Raw genomic sequence first — 16,437 nt, 5'->3', positions numbered from 1 at the left:
TGATGTAAGTTAACTCTTGTCTGTCGAAAGGAATTTGTCTGTTTGGAAACATGAAAATGAGCGAGAATGGAGGTCAGAGTGGCCGCTAGTTCTCCAGGAACAGACACAGACAGGAGGGCTGGTTGCTTTCAGATTGTCAGTTCTCCTTGCTTTTTATTTTCCAATTCCTCGCAGGCACACAGGACGATTTTTGTTTAACGTCTTTCACAACTATGGGGGGCTCAGTATTTGAGCATACAGCGTGTGCAGTGTGTCTGTGGGAAAGACAGAGGAAGGGGGATTGTACCTGGCTTTAGGCCTCATGCAGGGCCTGCCAGATCTATAGGCTTTAGCAGCTGGCATTGGGATTCATCATCCTGGAAGCCATTCACGGCCTGTGCTCCAGGGAGGGGTTGTCTCTCTCCACTCACCCCTATAACCCAGCTCTGTGTCTGGCTGGGAGAGCTGCCCTGACTCTGGCTCCCCACCATCTCCTCTCCATCAGAACAGAGGAGCTGGGATCAGTCAGGCTCCCTGGGCCAGCCTCAGTCCGGGAACAACCCATTCACCCTAGTAGATATGAATGGATTGGATAGGTAGGCTATACCGCAATCAGAAGGCAATCTCGGCCTGCTGTCATATGGTTTTAAGCCGTGGATCCAAATCTGTGGACGTGGCTTTTTCCCCACTGTACCGGAGAGTTGCAGTAGAGCATGTAAAACTGTCAAAGCCCTGTCACATCCAGACTGGACATTTTTATTTGAATTATCACATAAAGCCGTCCTCATAAGTTGATCACCCCACTGTCCACATGGAGATCAGGTCCTTTTTAAACACACAGTTGATTACTTAATGGCTTCCATGAGCCATTGTTTCTCTCCCTGAGCTCAGCTGACATCATGGAACACTGGGGGCGTCTATGGAAAACTGCTCCCTACATTTCCCCTTAAACCCCTCTATTCAGCTACGTAGACTCCAGCAGAATAATAGAATGAATACCCAGGTGATAGACTGTAGTGAGCCTAGTTAGGGTACTTTCCACTGGTGAGTTGAATAAGAGGGTCCTTTCAGCTGTATAGTAGTGAAAACACAAGACATGTTGAAGACGGCAGATCTGGGACTGCTGCAATGGAAGACCTCTGTGTGACTCATTCTAACCAGAGCCAAAGAGTCAGGAGGAATCACAGGGCTCTATAGAGACCCATTGAACCCACACCCCTGTATGAGAGAGACGTACATAATCCACTCAACTTCTGTGAGGGATCTACATGTCATTCAGCTATCCATGATATTGAAGATCTGACCTTGTGTTGTGGAGCTAAAATTTGAATGACTGCAAATACGCCTGGTAAGAACCAGGCCATCATGATGAATTTGAAAGAAACATAAGATTGCATTCAGGCCCATTCTGTGTTTAACAAACTTTATCATGTAGATCTAGTGTTGTCTTTTTTTTTAGCGTCACAGTTAGTCCAGTTACAGCGCCAATTATAGTGCAGGATTACTCATAGCCACTGTTGACAAGGACAGTTACAAAGTTGCCAGTTTAGAGTTTCCCAGATGTTTTGCTTGACATCAGCACCATGCTGTTCATTCCGAAGATGTTTCCATGTTCCAGTATCTGTCCCTCCTCTCACTACCCTTTACCCACTTGGCTCATCCAAGACGCTTACTCACCCACTCATCTCCCATATCATCTCTCTCTCACTCCCCCACCTCTCCCTCTCTTTATATCCTCCCCTTTCCCTTGCTCTTCCTTTCCATCTCTCTTTTTCCCTCTCTCTCGCCCAGTGAAGCCAACAGCTACAGGACTCCAGGGGCCCACAGCTGGCCCTCACAGTGACCCCAGTCTACAGGTATGTGAGCACAGCCCAGTCCGGCACGTGTCACAGGCAGGCGAGCAGGCGCACATGCTCACAGACCCAACCAAGTGATCGCAGTTGGCCTCGCCTCTTATGTTTTCCCTCGCTTTCTCAACTTCCTCCCTCCGTTTTCTGCTGCTAAAGGTTATGTGTCATTTTCAATCACCTTTGATGTGGCTGCAATGAACCGTCTGGGTTGTGTGTATTGTGTAGTGTTTCTGCGGTGGGATAGCTCTATTCCTTATGCACATGTGAGCTGCAGTCCTCGTGGCACTTTCTATTGACAGTGTTTTGTGGTGTGCCTGCCTTGTCGCAGGACATGCCTTAGGTATTTGATTTTCTTTCTCTCGTGTTACATTTGGTGACACGGTCATGTTGCCGTGCCTCTGCTATGACTCAGCTAGCTCCAGGGAGAAGCTAAGATGTGATTGAGGAGCTGCTGTCAGGACCAGGGGGAGGTCCCTGAAAACTGGGTGTCTGCCCATCTGATTAACAGGCATTTGGCCACACTACCGGGGATGGAAAGCTGCAGCGGAGTGCAGGGATCATATTGGCACCAATGCCTCTTAGTATTTGTCAAACGCACTGCTTTGTCTGAGCGAGAGGAGCCTTTAACTGACTGGGTTGGTTTCTCTGGGACACTGCTTGTCACAGTCACTGTCTTGCCACGTGTTCTCAGAAGCACCACTACACTGAAAACACTGTAAATGCTTGGAGGGTGGAAGGTATTGTGATCCGTTAGCTCTGATATTAGACAGATCCACTGTGAGTGTGTTGCTCATGACCTGTGGCAATTCCGCACATTGGAAACGTATTTTAATCAGATTTGGCTCTGGCAGCAGACACTGAAAACGGTGATCTGAGATGATTCACTGCTGATCTAAAGCTGATGTGGGATAAACTGCTTTACAGACAGGCCCGTACAGTTAAAACAATTCAACCACCACAAGCCGATTTTTATTTATTTTTAGAAATGATACCAATTTGTTTTTTTCTAAACATAATCTTACGGTAGCAAAACGGCGATCAGATCAGCAGCTTGGATTCTCCCAATAGGCTTTGCCTAATGGAGATGATGACATTTTGAGTGTCCACCAGAAAATGAAAACCTCCTGAGTGTAAAAGGTCAGCTCCCTCTTCAGTGTTCTTCCAATGCAGGTTCATGTTCAGTCAGCTTAGCAGGATTACTCTGTGGAGACCTTTCTATTTGCCGTACAGTAAACAACCTCAAGTTTAGGAAAAACTGCCAAAGCCCTGGAAAGATTGGCAAGAACATTTCAATACAGGAGAGTCCCAGACTGTAAGTCAGTGGAGATAAGGAGTCCACATCTCCTCCCTCAGTCAACACAGGAGCCATAAAACAACAGCCTGCCAGATGGGAAACATAGATTCTGTCTGGCCAGGAGTTGGACTGGATGTTGTATATAAGAAGTGTGACTGTATATTGACATTGAGGATTAGACTGCTGTTGATTCTACAACTATGTAATGGGAAGATATTTCAGAGAGTAACGTGTAACAAGTCTGTTAGTCTTTGTGGTTTGCAATGCATCATTCTGTCAGTAGTTTGGTCCATGGTTTGGTATGGTAATGGATTAGGCAGTGATCAAGGCCCTCAAGAAACAACCACTCTTAATATTATCTCTAATAAAGAGGAGTTCTATTGAAATATATGTTGAGGGTGAGATGTGCTCCAGAGACACACAGGTATCCATTTGAAAACTATTCCCAGAAATAGCTATGCAACTCTGAAGAGCGTGAGACTTAATTCAGTGTGATGTCTGCGGAGTATAAATGGTACCTCTAAAGGAGTACAGTAAGTGTAGTCCAAAGGTGTTTTACCATAGAGCATACATAATAAGGCCCTGGGCAATAGAGACCAGCTTTTCACCGTGTTTGACTCTGCACAGGGCACAGACCAAGCTGGGACACACACAACTATGAGTGTTTCCTCAGAGGTGCGTCACGACCCCAACTCTACGGCATGCTGTTTGGTTTTCCAAGCTCAATTACCATAATTTCCTGAATCTATCCGATGCGGAGTTTGAGAGTCTATGGGCTCTGCTATTTAGAGCCGTTGGTGGTGGGAGTCAGGGCTTTGACCCTGTAGGAACAGCAGAGTGAGGTAGTGCTGCTTTTTGAGGAGTGGGTTCCTCCTCTCTCTCTCTCTCTCTCTCTCGATGGCTAATTGCTCCCTTGATCCCATGTCATTTCTGTCTGTTTCTGCACCACGGGATCTCAGTACTCTGTCTGTCACGCTCACGCCACACCTGATTGGTAGATGTTTGGTGTGTTTGAAAGCGTGCGTTTGTTTGAGAACTTATAATACTACTACTACTACTCATCCGAACCGCTCATCTCCCATTGACTGTTAATAAGGAGATTCTTCAGTAATTGAAAGGTGGACACTGTTCGTACTGTATAAAGTAATCCTGATTTGCTGACCGCTACTTTCCTAGCTGGGTGCAATAGGTAGTGTAGTGTAGCCGCTCAGGCAGTCAGTCAGGCTACCAGGCAGGCAGGGGAATGGAAACACTGGGGATATGCTACAGAGGAGGTACACAGACAGCCAGCCAGTCCGGGAGATGGATGAAGGGAGATGGAAAGAAAGGAAGAAGGAAACGCAGGAGGAACTTCTCAGACTGTTTAACTTTTCCTTGCTTCAGTTGAGTTGCGACCCATTTTTCTGTACTGTGTCACCGGCTGGTTTAGTGCGTGGGTGTGTGTGCACATTTGAGCGAGGATACTTGAGATTCAATGACTGGGAGAGGGATTAATAGAAAGGAAAAAGTTCCTACTACATTTTAGCAGCACATATTTACAAAAAACTAAGAGCAGACTAGGGGCATCCCCCCCCCCTCTCTGCTCTCTGTCGAAGCCTGTTGATTGTGGGATGAGAAGCTGATGATCTCAGCATCTGATCCAGAACCAGCTGATTAAAGACAGACCCAGGGCTGCTGGTCTTTGGCCATAGAACCTCTCAGCAGCCCTGCAGCAGTCTGTGGTCGTGGTTCCTCAGTGTTGAAAAGATGAACTTGAACCACACACATTCTGAGGTGGACCTCTCACCCTTGGCCGGGCAGAGACTAGCGACCCAGTAAACCAGAGTCGACTGTCACTTTTATCAGCCCCCAGGTGCACGTTTTGTTTATTGCCCAGGTCCGAGTTTGGGAAACCCAGCATTAGCTCATGTCACGTTAAATCATGTGAGGGTGAGGTAACCATGGGGATATGTACATTAAGTCAAAACAGTAACTCGCAGTGACTTGCCCTTCAGCCAATGTTGTCAGCCTAACTGGTCCATCCTCACGATCATTGGCAGGTTCTCTGCCACTGAGTTTGCTAAAGACATTACACTGCACATGACACTTGACATTATGCACGTGTGCTATATAAAAATAGATATTGTTCCTATATGATCCACATGACAGAAGGAGAGGGTGAGAGCTGTTTAAGTTGTACCAGTGGGGGACTCCATTTCGCTAACAATTAAGCCAGAGTTAATAGGAAGGCTCCCTCAAGTGGGCCAGTGAAATCCTTAGTACAAACAGCGCTGTGTGCCACATGCTAGCTAGCTCATTGACTCTCACTTATAGGACAAAGCTTGTATTTGTTCTCCCATTCTGGTTGTGTTAATTATAGATCTATAGCAGACTGTAGGCCAGGGTGGAGTGCCTGCGGGGCTGGGACACAGTACTGTACTGGGTACAGTGACTAACTGCAAGGCATTATTATGGTGGATATGTTGTGATGTGTGGGATGGGATCTCAGCCGTCAGCTGTGGACACTGGGCAGTGCTGTTTCCCCCTGCTGGGTCTCTGTGGGGCCACCCTCATTGGGGTTGGTAGAAACCGTAATGCTTCGGAGTTCTTCAGACCCTGCTTAGGCGTTCCTTTTACGCCTGCTACTTTAGGTTACTGAGGGGGAGACCCAGAGGGCCAGATGAGAGTTGGTTGTGAGGATGAAATGCTGTGAGACGGACGGTTGTGGCAGGTTGGTTAGGATCCAGAGCACAAGGGGCTGAGCACAGGACAGGGGATCAGAGCGCTGGGCTCCCAGCTCACCCTTCCAGTCTCAGAGCTCCGCCAGGGAGAGGAGAGAGAGAAGAGGAGAGGGGGTGTGAAGGAAGCCCTCCCAGGGCCCCAGCAGGCAGTATGGAAAGCCCTCGTGTCCCCTGGCAGCCACTCAAATGACCAGCAGCTAGCTAGTTCACTGAACACAGACGGAGTAACCAGCTTTATGCCTGGACAATCACAGGGTCTGGTGTATTATCAGTATAATAATCATCATTATTATTATTATCATTATTATTAAAGGAATGTTTAGTGCAAAGCAGGCCACGGTTGGCTGCCATCGAGCTCTGTGTTACTGTTAACACAGTCCAGCGCTGCTGCTTTCACAGGGACCTGAGAAAACCCTGCCTGTATGTCGACTCATTAGATGTTTTCCAGTAAAGGGAGATGTGGATGTGTGAGGCATGCGGTTACAAACGATCACAAGTGTCAGAGTGTGTCAGTGAGACTTGTTGATGAAAGGCAGAGGCGTTCATTAAATCAACCCCAGTCTCAGCCCTCACCCTTTCTTCCTGTCTCCTCTCTGATTTATTCAGAAGTCCACACATCAATGTGACCTCAATTCCCAGATTTGTACCTAGACCATTCAACCACTCAGAAATATTGCTGTGTATCAGTCATTGACTGTGATGTTTGTCTGTGTCGTGCCTGTCCTCTGACCTCTGACCTCTGTGTGTCCCCAGCCTGCCTGTTTCGCTACAATGCCCTGTCTCTGGTCTACCTGCTCTACCTGCTGCTACTGCCATGGTTCCTGTGGCCCAACAAGCACACACTACGAGGTATGACAACACGCCAGTCCTTCCCTTCATTTGGTAACTTCTGCTTGTTTTAATAGTTTCAGGCGTGGGTGGGTAGGTGTGGTTGTATGTGGGAACGCCAAGATCTCTCACCGCAGCCTTGATAATGACGTTGATCAAATGGTGCAATGTTTGGAAGTTGTGCAATATAACAGAAGAGCCAGACAAAACATGTGCAATACGATTCCAAATGAATTGTGGTAACAAAAAAATGGAAGGATGAAACAATGGTACAGGATCTCAGAGCTTCACATCCTCATACATACCACAGCGTCTGTGTTGTAGTTGCTTTCAGACAGCTTCCGTACATTACATGGCAAAATCTTAACCACTAACTTCTATTTATATTTTACCTCCAAACCTATGAGGACTGGGCTGCAACTCTGATACACTTCATTATACAATGGGTGGGTCTAATGCTGATTGGTTAAAAGCGCATTCCAGCTGGTGTCTATTCCACAAGTTACCACCGGCTAAATCTACGATGTTAAAATGCCTATTTACTCTGTTCCATCTGATTGCGCAATCCACTGTCTCATCCAGCCCAGGCAGGGAAGTTATGAACTTGATCTCTACTATAAAAAGCATCTAGACATTCTATCAAATTTCTTTTAGACTAACTTTTAGTTTTCAACAGTGGATATTTGTATAAATCTTACTGTCTGTCTCTCCAACATTTGCAACATTATTTCAATGTTCAAATTTGATCTCCAACTGTTCCACAGTAAATGAACGTGTAGGGGTCGGGAGTCGGGATGAAAGAGAGAGAGCCAGTCGAAATCATGAATCAGCTGACATCTATTTTATGGATATATATACAAAGAAATGTAAATTGAAAAAAGGTAAATCAAGACAAAGTGCATCAAGTTTGCAGTCTTTCCAGTTTCAGTTTGAAGTTATTGTGTTAGCTGTGTTGTTGGCTGTGTTGTTGGCTAACTCCTCTGAACAACCGTGTCCAATCGAGAGAGCAGATTTTCTATGCCAGGCTAAATCGTGCCTCATTAGCTCATTGCTATGGATGTATCCAAATACATGTCACTAGAAAATGCAGCTACTTTGCTGTTATTCTGGCTGCACTTTTTGACTATAAATTAGCCGTAGTTGGCTAGCTAGCAAGCAAGGGATAAGAACGTTGCCAGTCAGTATGGCAATGGAACAAAAAGAACGAACGACTGGGTCGCGTCTCGAGCAACCCTAGATTTGTGTCTGAGTTTTTCCTAGCCACCGTGCTTCTCCACCTGCATTGCTCGCTGTTTGGGGTTTTAGGCTGGGTTTCTGTACAGCACTTTGAGATATCAGCTGATGTACGAAGGGCTATATAAATAAATTTGATTTGATTTGTCTGGGCTATATCTTGTAGAAGGATGACATAGTACAAATAAATGAATCAATAACTTTTTTAAATGAAAATATGTCGATCATTATTTGAATATGTTGGTAACCTGTTGGATAAAAGTGATAATGCCCTCGAAGTCGGTGTTTGTTGGATATATTGGCATGGTTTGATGGCCTTCAGCGAACAACACCCGTGCCAATATATCCAACAAACACCAGCTTTCGAGCATTATCACTTAACTAAATACAGGATCTTTGGGGGTTTATAAGTTATTGTTTTTTCCTCTCAGCTATTTAAGCAATAAGGCCAGAGGGTGTGTGGCATATGGCCAATATATCATGGCTAAGGGTTGTGCTGTTGCACAACGCAACGCAGAGTGCCTGGATACAGCCCTTAGATGTGGTATATTGGCCATATACCACTAACTCCCGAGGTGCCATATTGCTTTTATAAACCAGCCAGCATCCCGGAGTCGCCTGGAGACCGGTGTTTTGCAGGTACTATTTAATGAAGCTGCCAGTTGAGGGCTTGTGAGGCGTCTGTTTCTCAAACTAGACACGAATGTACTTGTCCTCTTGCTCTGTTGTGCACCGGTGCCAGTTGTGCACCTACAATTGCTGATGCTCCAGATACTCAACTAGTCTAAAGAAGGCCAGTTTTATTGCTTCTTTAATCAGAACAACAGTTTTTAGCTGTGCTAACATAACTGCAAAAGGGTTTTCTAATGATCAAATAGCCTTTTAAAAGGATCAACTTGGATTAGGTAACACAACGTGCCATTGGAACACAGGAGTGATGGTTGCTGGTAATGGGCCTCTGTACCCTTATGTAGATATTCCATTAAAAATCAGCCATTTCCAGCTACAGTAGTCATTTACAACATTAACAATGTCTATACTGTATTTCTGATCAATTTGATGTTGTTTTATTAATGGACAAAAATTGTGCTTTTCTTTCAAAAACAAGGACATTTCTAAGTGACCCCAATCCTTTGAACGGTAGTGTATGTGGCAGGGTCTACAGGCAATTACAAACTATAAAAAGCTACCCGGCCACGTCACGCACACCGACGTCTTGCTTCCAGACAAACTAAACACCTTCTTTGCTCGCTTTGAGGAGAATACAATGCCACCGACGCGGCCCGCTACCAAGGACTGCTGCCCCCCACCTCTCCTTCTCCGTGGCCAACGTGAGTAAGGCATTTAATTGCGTTAACCCTCGCAAGGCTGCTGGCCCAGACGGCATCCCTAGCCGAGGCCCCAGAGCACATATTCAATCGCTCCCTATCCCAGTCTGCTGTCCCCACGTGCTTCAAGATGGCCACCATTGGTCCTGTAACAAAGAAGGCAACGATAACTGAACTAAATGACTATCGCCCCGTAGCACTTACTTCTGTCATCATGAAGTGCTTTGAGAGACTAGTCAAGGATCATATCACCTCCACCTTACCTGCCACCCTAAACCCATATAAGTTTTCATACTGCCCCAACAGGTCCACAGACGATGCGATCGCCATCACACTGTACACTGCCCGATCCCATCTGGACAAGAGGAATACCTATGTAAGAATGCTGTTCATTGACTACAGCTCAGCATTCAACACCGTAGTACCCTCCCCCCAAGCCACTGCCTGCTCACCCCGCTATCATCCAGAAGGCTAGGTCAGTACAGGTGCATCAAAGAAGGGGCCGAGAGACTGAAAAACAGCTTCTATCTCAAGGCCATCAGACTGTTAAACAGCCATGACTAACACAGAGAGGCTGCTGCCTACATACGGACTCAAATCATTGGGCACTTTAACCTCTTACACCTATGGTGGCGCTATTTCATTTTTGGAAGAAAAACGTTCCCGTTTTAAACAAGATATTTTGTCACAAAAAGATGCTCGACTATGCATATAATTGCTACTGTTCGAAAGAAAACACTCTGACGTGTCCAGAAATACAAATATCTTCTCTGTGCGTGCCCTTTAACGTGAGCTTCAGGCAAAACCAAGATGACTTGGCATCCAGGAAATGACAAGGATTTTTGAGGCTCTGTCTTTCATGATCTCCTTATATGGCTGTGAACGCAAGAGGAATGAGTCTGCCCTTTCTGTCGATTCCCCAAGGTGTCTGCAGCATTGTGACGTATTTGTAGGCAGATCATTGGAAGATTGACCATAAGAGACCACATTTACCACGTGTCCGCCCGGTGTCCTGCGCCGAAATTGGTGCGCAAAAGTCACCTGCCAGTATTTTTCCATGGGAGAAAAGAGAGAGAAGCAAGCTTCCACGAACTGCATATCAATGAAGAGATATGTGAAAAAACACCTTGAGGATTGATTCCAAACAACGTTTGCCATGTTTCGGTCGATATTATGTAGTTAATCCGGAAAAAGTTTCACGTTGTAGGTGACTGCATTTTCGGTTCGTTTCGGTAGCCAGGCGCAATGTAGAAAACGGAACGATTTCTCCTACACACAGACGCTTTCAGGAAACACTGCGCATCTGGTATGTGGCTGGGAGTCTCCTCATTGAAAACATCAGAAGCTCTTCAAAGGTAAATGATTTTATTTATTTGGTTATCTGGCTTTTGTGAAAATGTTGCGTGCTACATGCTACACAAAATGCTATGCTAGCTTTGCATACTCTTACACAAATTAGTCAATTTCTATGGTTCAAAAGCATATTTTGAAAATCTGAGATGACAGTGTTGTTAAGAAAAGGCTAAGCTTGAGAGCAAACGCATTATTTTAATTTTATTTGCGATTTTCAGAAATCGTTAACGTTGCGTTATGCTAATGAGCCTGAGGCTTAGTCACAATCCCGGATCCGGGATGGGGAGTTTAAATGGATCACTAGTCATTTTAAATAATGCCACTTTAATAATGTTTACATATCTTACATTACTCATCTCATATGTACAGTTGAAGTCGGAAGTTTACATACACTTAGGTTGGAGTAATTATAACTTGTTTTTCAACCACTCCACAAATTTCTTGTTAACAAACTATAGTTTTGACAAGTCGGTTAGGACATCTACTTTGTGCATGACACAAGTAATTTTTCCAACAATTGTTTACAGACAGATTATTTCACTTATAATTCACTGTATCACAATTCCAGTGGGTCAGAAGTTTACATACACTAAGTTGACTGTGCCTTTAAATAGCTTGGAAACTTCCAGAAAATTATGTCATGGCTTTAGAAGCTTCTGATAGGCTAATTGACATAATTTGAGTCAATTGGATGTGTACCTGTGGATGTATTTCAAGGCCTACCTTCAAACTCAGTGCCTCTTTGCTTGACATCATGGGATAATCAGAAGAAATCAGCCAAGACCTCAGAAAAAAATGTGTAGACCTCCACAAGTCTAGTTCATCCTTGGCAGCAATTTTCAAACGCCTGTAGGTACCATGTTCATCTGTACAAACAATAGTACACACGTATAAACACCATGGGACCACCCAGCCGTCATACCGCTCAGGTAGGAGACGCGTTCTGTCTCCTAGAGATGATCATACTTTGGTGAGAAAAGTGCAAATCAATCCCAGAACAACAGCAAAGGAACTTGTGAAGATGCTGGAGGAAACAGGTACAAAAGTATCTATATCCACAGTAAAATGAGTCCTATATCGACATAACCTGAAAGGCCGCTCAGTAAGGAAGAAGCCACTGTTCCAAAACCGCCATAAGAAAAGCCAGACTACAGTTTGCAACTGCACATGGGGACAAAGATTGTAATTTTTGGAGAAATGTCCTCTGGTCTGATGAACCAAAAATAAAACTGTTTGGCCATAATGACCATTGTTATGTTTGGAGGAAAAAGGTGGAGGCTTGCAAGCCAAAGAACACCATCCCAACCGTGAAGCACAGGGGTGGCAGCATCATGTTTCGGGGGTGCTTTGCTGCAGGAGGGACTGGTGCACTTCACAAAATAGATGGCATCATGAGGGAGGAAAATGATGTGGATACATTGAAGCAACATCAGTCAGGAAGATAAAGCTTGGTTGCAAACAGGTCTTCCAAATGGACAATGACCCCAAGCATACTTCTAAATTTGTGGCAAAATGGCTTAAGGACAACAAAGTCAAGGTATTGGAGTAGCCATCACAAAGCCCTGACCTTAATCCTATAGAAAATTTGTGGGCAGAACTGAAAAAATGTGTGCGAGCACGGAGGCCAACAAACCTGACTCTGAGCTCCGTCAGGAGGAATGGGACAAAATTCACCCACATTACTGTGGGAAGCTTGTGGAAGGCTGCCAGAAACATTTGACCCAAATTAAACAATTTAAAGGCAATGCTAACAAATACTAATTGAGTGTACGTAAACTTCTGACCCACTGGGAATGTGATGAAAGAAATACAAGCTGAAATACATAATTCTCTCTACTATTATTCTCACTTTTCACATTCTTTTTTATGTCCTAACAGACATAAAACAGGGAATGTTTACTAGGATTAAATGTCAGGAATTGTGAAAAACTGAGTTTAAATGTATTTGGCTAAGGTGTATGTAAACTTCCGTCTTCAACTGTATATACTGTATTTTATACCATCTGTTGCGTCTTGCCTATGCCGCTCGGCCATCGCCCGTCTATATATTTATATGTACATATTCTTATTCCATCCCTTACATTGTGTTTATTAGGTAGTCGTTGTTGAATTGTTAGATTACTGTTAGATATTACTGCACGGTCAGATCGAGAAGCACAAGCATTGCGCTGCACTCACATGAAATAAAATTGTATTGGTCACATTCACATGGTTAGCAGATGTTAATGCGAGTGTAGTGAAATGCTTGTGCTTCTAGTTCCGACTGTGCAGTAATATCTAACAAGTAATCTAACAATTTCACAACTACTACCTTATACACACATTAACATCTGCTAACCATGTTTATGTGACCAATACAATTTGATTTGATAAACCCTTTTGATATTTCCCAAATGACGCCCGAAGGAGGTGTTGAGTATGATGAATATCTCATATCTGACAGACAGTCTTTGAAAGGCCAGTCAGCAGTTGCTACATCCATTTTTGGACTGATATATGAATTAGATATATCCAGTGATTCTTGAAGAATATAACCTCTAACTGCCTCGAGCTTAGTTCCACTGTCATATCCATCAGAACCCAAAATATAAGCTTGTTTAACTCCTATGTTTGTAAACAAAGTCAATGTAAACAAACATGGTTAAAACTATAATTTTGATCTCCTAGATGGTCAGGTCAGTCCTGGCATCCATAGCTCTGTCTATTCATTTGAGAGTGGTTTCTATTTCTCAAGCACCATCCCTCCGCTGTTTACCAAAACAAGTGGTGGGGTACCCGCTTTGTCATTTCTTTTAAACTCTGGATTACCCCTTTTTAAAGAGTGATTTGAATTTGGGCCTTTTGACTACAACACAAGTTCTAGTCCCTGATTTACTTTTATGTGTAAAAATGTGTGGTCTGTTTTGTTAAGAACTTGAGTGAAGACCCAAAAGCGGTTTTAACAGAAAACAGAGTTCTTTAATGAAAATACAGGAATGGCATAAATCCTCTTCCAACGTTGTCAGCGGAACAAAAAGAACGTTAGTATAGTGCAGGATGCTCCTGCCAGGCAGACTCCGACAGGACAGGACAAGGTGGAAGCAAACGAGACGACAGCTTGCTTCTGGCATCAAAAAACACAAACAAGAATCAGACACTGAAAGTAGCAGGAACAGAGAAAGAAATAGAGACCTAATCAGAGGGGGAAGAGAGAACAGGTGTGAAAGATTGAATGAGCTAGTTAGAGGAGATGTAGAACAGCTGAAGAATGAGAGACAGAGAAGGTAACCTAAAAAGACCAGCAGAGAGAGAGAATGAAGAGAAAGGACAGGAACAGACATAACAAGACATGACACTGTTTAGGTATAAAAACTAATTTGCAGAGAAATGGCTGTGATATTAATGTGGAAAGTGAAAAGCATAATGGTCAGTATTATGCGATGGCAACGAGACAGGAATTAATCTGAAAAATGCAGAAACCTCTTATTCCTGACTGCTCTGGAAGCCAAACTTGATTACCACAATTACACTCCTGTTGAGGAGCTGTAGTACAGGGATTTTTCGCTTCACGTTTGAGAGTTTTTCAATCTCTACCTTCTCATGATTTGAAGGTGCAGTATTTTCCCTCAGTATTCCCTTGATCTAAAATTCAGATCTCACAGTACTTAGTTGCAGTCTGTGTTAATCTCCTGCAGACATGATAAAAACACAGCAGATGTTGTTTTTCAGAGCTGTACAACGAAAAATTCTATCAGTAGCACAAACCTACTGCTCAATGATGTCCTTATTCTATACTTAAGAGGGTACACAGAACTATAGAGCTAACCTCTTCACAGCTTTACTCTACATAAATATTGCTCTATTTTAGACAGACAAATCTCCGGGTGTGCTCTTAATCAAATACCAATAAACAGTGGATATGATTTCAGGTCTGGAAATCTGCTCTTTCCACTTCCTGCCCCTATCCTCCACCCACATCCCTGTCTGTGGTAGCAGTTTAATGGTCTATGGTGGCTGTAGAGCGAACAATAGAAATGGGACTAATTTTTAACAGCACAGATAAGCACACACACCCTGCACCCAGCCTTAACCCCCAGAGGCTTGTTTATCCAACATATCAACTGGCTCACGCTCCTGAGAGCCAATGGGCGCTATCAGTTCCTGTACTGGTGATAAGGTCTACAGTGAACCAGACCCCGTTTCTGCCGCCTCTGGGAAAGTATACACAGAACCGGAAGCACGCTTATTATAGTAAATTAAAACAGTTGGATTCTCCCATTCTCTCTCTTTTGTTATTTTTTTCCATCGATGAAAGGATGGGAGATTATGTCAACAAGCTGCGTTTAATACTATTCTGTTTAATTTAGAGGGGAAAATGGGGGAAATCTGAGCATGATAAGCTGTGCGGGCTCACATGACTGTTTCTGGGGGAACTGAATATGTGTAAATGTTGAGATGTTTATTTCAGGGGGACTTGCTGGTGGAGGTGATTCCCTGAAGGAAAATCCCAGAGTCTGCCAGCCTCTATTAAATGAAGCCTGACAGAGAATAGGATTAATGGTTTTAATGAAAACCATCTTGAATCGTTCCCTGCCTCCAATTATCAGCACTTTTCTTGGTCCGGGTCGCCATGGGAGGACCAGATGCATGCAATCAAGGGGGCAGCTAGGTGAACCAGGAGGATTCTGGAGACGACAAGCAGAAACGACCCCTCCGCCTCACCTCCACATGCTCCTCCTTTCCAGGGAAAATGCAATCTCACCCTCCGTGAATGTGATGGATCGTGGGGCATATTAGAGTTGAGAGTAGCCATGGTCACAATGTCCTCTGTGGATTAGAGGGTTAAAGGAGCCGTCTTATGTCATACTGCCCCGAGAGCTGCCCTGAGAGCTGACCTTAGAGCTGCCCTGAGAGCTGCCCTGAGAGCTGCCCTGAGAGCTGTCCTGAGAGCTGCCCTGAGAGCTGCCCTGAGAGCTGCCCTAAGAGCTGCCCTGAGAGCTGACCTGAGAGCTGACCTGAGAGCTGCCCTGAGAGCTGCCCTGAGAGCTGCCCTGAGAGCTGCCCTGAGAGCTGATCTGAGAGCTGACCTGGTTCCAGACGCTCTGGCCTGTCTGGAAGGAAACTATGACTGTTTCCAGGGACGGAGAGGAAGCTTGTTCCATCTGCATTACAACGAATAAAGGCTACCACATGCATGTGCACTCTTGCTTTCCCCTTTTGTGTTATGGAATTGATCCCATATTGTCATTCATTCAGTAACGTAAGCTAAGACTCAATTAAGTGGATCTCACCAACTGTATTGCCCATAAGGGATGGTATCATTGGAATCATTGAGGCCACTGACAGAGAGGACCATGATAAGCCTTAACAGTCCCTTTCAGCTCCTCCCCAGCCCAAATACACATCACCTGATACACTGTGTTTGACATTCCCTTCAAAAGACTGTTTTCCATTGCTCGCTCCCCATTATCTAAATCCCCCGTATTGTACAATCTGGACCCACCGTCGCTTCCCCAGAGCTGATAAGTAAAAGGACAAATATTGAACACCTGTCTGGAGCCTGCTGGGTTACACTGTTCTCAACATAGGAAAAAGATGGGGGATTTATTCCCTGTTATTCAGGTCTGACGATCGCAGGGTGTTGCGTCAAATCTCCTCCCCTGTGTATTTTATTCACAACTGCTGGGGCTTTACAATGTCCCTTCCTGAGGCACCGCTGTCGAAACATTGTCCATGTCCACAGCTTTCATGTCGTCGGGGAAACATCAGTTTGAGACATGGAGGGTTGAATGTCCCTTCTGGTTTTCGTTTTGTGTGCCTTTTTGTTGAGGAAGGCATCGTGTGGCTTTCAAAGGCTCCAAAGCCCAACTGTC

The 16,437-nt window shown here is 44.5% G+C and overlaps 1 protein-coding gene across 1 annotated transcript in view; it reads left to right on the top strand.

Annotated features, from left to right (window-relative positions):
* The window catches only part of LOC135547674 (piezo-type mechanosensitive ion channel component 1-like), a 75,022-nt gene that overhangs the window by 16,105 nt on the left and 42,480 nt on the right, over positions 1-16,437 (top strand). Inside the window, exon 2 of the mRNA XM_064976876.1 lies at positions 6,597-6,692. Coding sequence (XP_064832948.1) covers positions 6,597-6,692 — 96 coding nt within the window. The remainder of the gene's footprint in view (positions 1-6,596; positions 6,693-16,437) is intronic.

This window comes from Oncorhynchus masou, chromosome 1 (genome assembly GCF_036934945.1).
Source record: "Oncorhynchus masou masou isolate Uvic2021 chromosome 1, UVic_Omas_1.1, whole genome shotgun sequence".
Classification (NCBI taxonomy): Eukaryota; Metazoa; Chordata; class Actinopteri; order Salmoniformes; family Salmonidae; genus Oncorhynchus; species Oncorhynchus masou.
Note: the sequence above shows the minus strand (reverse complement) of the source record. Positions and strands in the feature narration are given on the sequence as shown.